This window comes from Arachis ipaensis, chromosome B01 (assembly GCF_000816755.2).
Source record: "Arachis ipaensis cultivar K30076 chromosome B01, Araip1.1, whole genome shotgun sequence".
NCBI lineage: Eukaryota > Viridiplantae > Streptophyta > Magnoliopsida > Fabales > Fabaceae > Arachis > Arachis ipaensis.
In genome coordinates, this window is record NC_029785.2 from 126231520 (window position 1) to 126236160 (window position 4641).

At 32.2% G+C, this 4641-nt stretch overlaps 1 protein-coding gene across 1 annotated transcript; it reads right to left on the minus strand.

Annotated features, from left to right (window-relative positions):
* On the minus strand, window positions 524-1542 carry LOC107619670 (RNA-binding protein MEX3A). Its single transcript, XM_016321965.2, has one exon. It carries the CDS (start codon window positions 1429-1431, stop codon window positions 763-765), a length of 669 nt encoding a protein of 222 aa, XP_016177451.1. The 5' UTR covers window positions 1432-1542; the 3' UTR covers window positions 524-762.

Below are 4641 nucleotides of genomic sequence, written 5' to 3' on the forward strand. Positions count from 1 at the left end.
TTCACTGCTGACTCATCACAGTCACACGACACATCACCTCCTTCCGTTAGTGGTTAACGGAGATGAGAAAAAAAAGATCAATTTGTCTGACGCCAAAAAACGTTAAGGACTAATGGAGTGATTAATTTTAGTTGAGGACTAAAACGTCCACTTTAAAATTCCTTAGGGACCAATTTGGGTATACACTCAACTTTTTAAGTTTGTCTTCTAACTTCTAATGAAGTTTAAAGTAGTGCAGGACAAAATCAAAACTACAATTTCGCAAATGACACGGCACCATCTATCTATATATGCAACAAAGACTACAATGCTGTAAACAAATCTGATATAGTCCTCATTATGCGCGCTTAAACCAGCATCATCCTCTTCAATGCTGTCACCACAATCCTTTTCTTTGTTATTTATTGTTTTTCACTTTAACAACGTTGGAGTTGTCATTTTAAAAGAGGATCTGTATTTTAAAAAAAAAAAGGATAATGATACTATACATTTATACAATAGAAATCCTGAAATACAGAAGTCAAAATTTTCTTCGTAGAACAGAGAATCCATTTGTTTATAAACTAAGGTCAAGATAAGGAGAGACAAAAGTTGGCGAGTGCTAAGAGGAGTGTAATATAAAGAGACAAAATAACAGCATACATAGATGAGAGATGACAAGGATGGGAGAGGGAATTTCAAATTTTGAAGTGGTAGTATCTGTTATGCTGGAGGTGAGGGATCCAAGAAAGAAAGAAAGAAATGGTTGGTTGGTTCAGATTTTTAGAAGATATCGAGAATCTCTAGAATGGAACGGTTGCAAAGAGGGCAGGTGCCCCGGTTCAACCAGACCTCTCGACAGCACACTCTGCAGAACGTGTGTCCACATGGTATGAACGCCGCGCCTTTCTTCCGCCCCATGCACACGCAGCACACCCAATCACCCCCTTCTTCACTATCCCCACCACCACCCCTTTCCCCTCCTCCTTCCGTTTCCTCCAGCAGCCGCATCAGCGACATCCTCCATGGCGTCTCCGATCCCGCGACATCCCTCTCCCCCTCCTCCTGCGAACCCCGCAATTCACGCTCCGCCGCCAATGCCGCCGCCAGATTCATCCCCGTAGAGGGCCGTTCGCATTCGGGCCCGTCCCGGTTCGGATCTTGACCCGGGTCCGTTTCTTGCGGCGGTGATGCGGCTACTGCAGCTCCACCCTCAGGCGCCTCTTGTTGGTGTGCAGCGTGCGTAGTGAGGGTTAGGGGAGAGGGACGGAAAACCCAGGTGGCACCGCAGCAACCCATTCCGGTGAATCTGAAGCGGTCCTTGAGAGTTCTCCTTCTGCGTTGTCCTGTGTGGACAACGCCGTCCATCTGGTCCGTTAAGAGACCCAGAATGGTTCTTGCCTCCGTTTCAGCTCGCAACGATTCCTGCAGCATCATACCCAGTTGACTCATCTCCGAAAGAATGAGATGAGCTACCCCTAGACCAGAGATCTCGCGACGGAGTGCTGAAACAGCATTTAGTTGTGAAAGAGGGAGCACGACAAAAGAGAAGAGGGAGAGAGACAGAGAGAGTGAGTAGTCCAAATTTTGGGAGTTTCTACGCGGCCCATTGTCAATTTATTGTTCTTTATTTCCTTCTGTTGGTGCAGTCTAAGTAAAAATGCGCTTATTATTTTTTGTGTGGGGGAGAGTTGAGTGCATCTCACAATGATGGGAGAAGAGATGAGTTTTTCATTGTTATGGTGTGAACAAATCGGTCCCTCCGATTTGTTTCATTTTTAAAATCAACAATCACAAATCGGATGGTCCGATTTGTGTTTTTAAAAATAAAAAAAAAATTTCTGTTGAAATCGGACCGTCTGATTTCTATTTCAAAAAATAAAAAAAAATTAAAAATACAAAACAGACCATACGATTTGTAGTTTTTTTTTTATCAAACAAATCGGACCCTCCGATTTGTACTTTACTTTTTTTTCAAACAAATCGGACCTGAATAAAACACCATATAAAAAAAAATACCTAATCTTCCCATAACAATGTATTACACATATATTTATACAATATAAAAAAAAATTAGCCGTAAAAATGTGTTAAAAATTTTGGGATTGATCCACGGCGTATTGTTGCTTGTAACTGGTCGTAGATTTCTTATTGTTTTTAGCTTGGAATGGTATTGATTCTAGGCTCTAGGCTGTTTTATTTATATAAATAAATACAAAAATATTTTAATTTCCTAAATACGTATTATGAGAGGTGAAAATGAGTACTGGACTAGACCAAACTCAAGCTCGACTCATAAAAATTGAACTTGACTCACGAATCACGATTCAATTCATTAACAATCGAGCATATTTCTTAAGTTCAAACTTGAATTATCGAAAACTCATAAGCCGATTCGAGCTCACAAGCTGGCTTAAATAACAGGAACATAATTTTATGTGTATCTATTAATTATAATTTTTTTATTTATATATATCCTACATTAAAATTATATAAAAACTAATTGTAAAAATTTAAATAAGAACATTAATATATGTAAATATATATTACTATTTTATATGTATATATATAATATTAAAAGTATAAACTAAATGTATATAGAATATGTGTATTAATAATTTAATATATATATAATATCGAACCAGTTCACAAGCTAATAAAATGAGTTTATCCAAGTTCAAACTCAACTTATTTAATTTATGAGCTCAATTTCAGGTTCAACCTCGGCTCATCAGCTTACGAACTCAACTTATCGAACTATTAATGAGTCGAGCTCGAGTTGGTTCATGAACTAGCTTCACTCACTTTCAATTCTACATATCATAAACAAATTTTGTGAAAGTATGTATAACTAATTCACATAAACTCTTTGTGAAATAAATTTTGTCACCAATTAAGATGTAATACTCACAAAATAAAGTTAGTTATGTATTATTTTTTATATAAGACAAAAGATATTTTTTTAATGATAATATTTATTTGTCAAATTCAAATTCAACTTATAAAAAACTTTTATTAATATTCTTTGATCCGTTTAACTTTATAAATATTTTAGAACTGAGATAACATATGATACCAAAATTATTTGTTGCTTCGATCTACCTTGTTGAATCATCTACATTAATTGAGGACTCGATATCAGAATGCATTCTTTTCAATTGTAGAAGTTTTCATCTAGTTCCTGTAGCTAGTCGTAAATGCATATTCTAATATACAAATTGGCTATGTGAAATAGTTCCTGCTAACTTAAGAAGATAGGGAGCACTACTTTAGTCGTTTATCGGTATAATTATTTACTTAATCTGATAAAAATAAAAATAAATGATCAAATAATTTTTATTTTTGATAATTATTCTCAAAGATTAAATTCTAACCACATATTTCTCCACTCTTATATTCATTTTTCTCTTCCAAATTCTTTCTCTACCACATTCACCATGTGATAATTAACTTGAAGATAAGTATGATTATTCATAAAAATTAAAGGCAAATAAATTCAAATTCATCCAAAGTCTCCCTCTAAGTTTTATATAGGAGGTTTTGGTAATCACAATAATTAAATCAGTGATTTGGAATGACTAACAAGAAAAGGTAAGTGTTAGAATAGTTAAAATGATTTATATATGATTAATACATTTTTATTGATATTTTGATGATGATTAGTGACTATAGATGTTTATGTTGATGCTTGAATAATAAATGAGTCATTGATATTATTTATAAGTGTTTGATATAAATTTTGGATGGTTATACATATATGTTGATGATGGCCCAAAGTTAACATACTCTTGGAGATAAATTATAATTTTATAAAAGTTAGAAATCAAGTAAAGAGCCCATAAAGTAATGTTTAATGAAGTTAATTATATAAAATATTAAAAGATTTAAAGAAAAGTGAGTAAAAAGCTCAAAGATGTCATAAACAAATAATTTAAGGATATAAAATTTGTATGATGCACAAAATATGAGCATTAGGTAATTTAGAGTAAATAATAAAAATTTAAGTTTAAAAATATAAACATAGGAAGCTCAGGGATAAAAATATAATTGTATAAAAAAATTCGGATTAAAAATATAATCAAGAGGGTATAAATAATAATTTTAGTAAAGATAGAGGTAAAATTATAAATATAACAAAATATTAAGATAAGGATAAAAGAATAAGGATAAAATAGTAGTTTTAATTAATAAAAGGTAAATTAGTAACTTGAAAAGTATAAGGAGTAAAATTGTTATTTTGGTAAAAGATAAAGTTAAATGGTCATTTTGGTAAAATATAAAGTTAAAATAGTAAAAATAAAAATACTAAGGATAAATAGTTATTTTAAAAAAATGTGAGATTAATATAGGAAGAATTGAATGTTAAAAGACAAAATTGTCATATTATAAAATATTAACGGTAAAAAAGTAAGGTTTAATTATTCTGTTGGTCTCTATAGTTTCGCAAAATTTTTAATTAAGTCTTTATATTTTTTTTCTTTTTAATTGGGTCTTGTACCAATTTTTTTTTCAATTAGGTCCCTCTTGATAGTAATTGGCTTAATTGTATAGGGACCCAACTAAAAAAAAAATTGGTGCAGAAACTCAAATAAAAAAAAAGTGTAGGAACTCAATTAAAAAAAAAATTGGTACAAAGACTTAATTAAAAGAAAAAACTTAGAG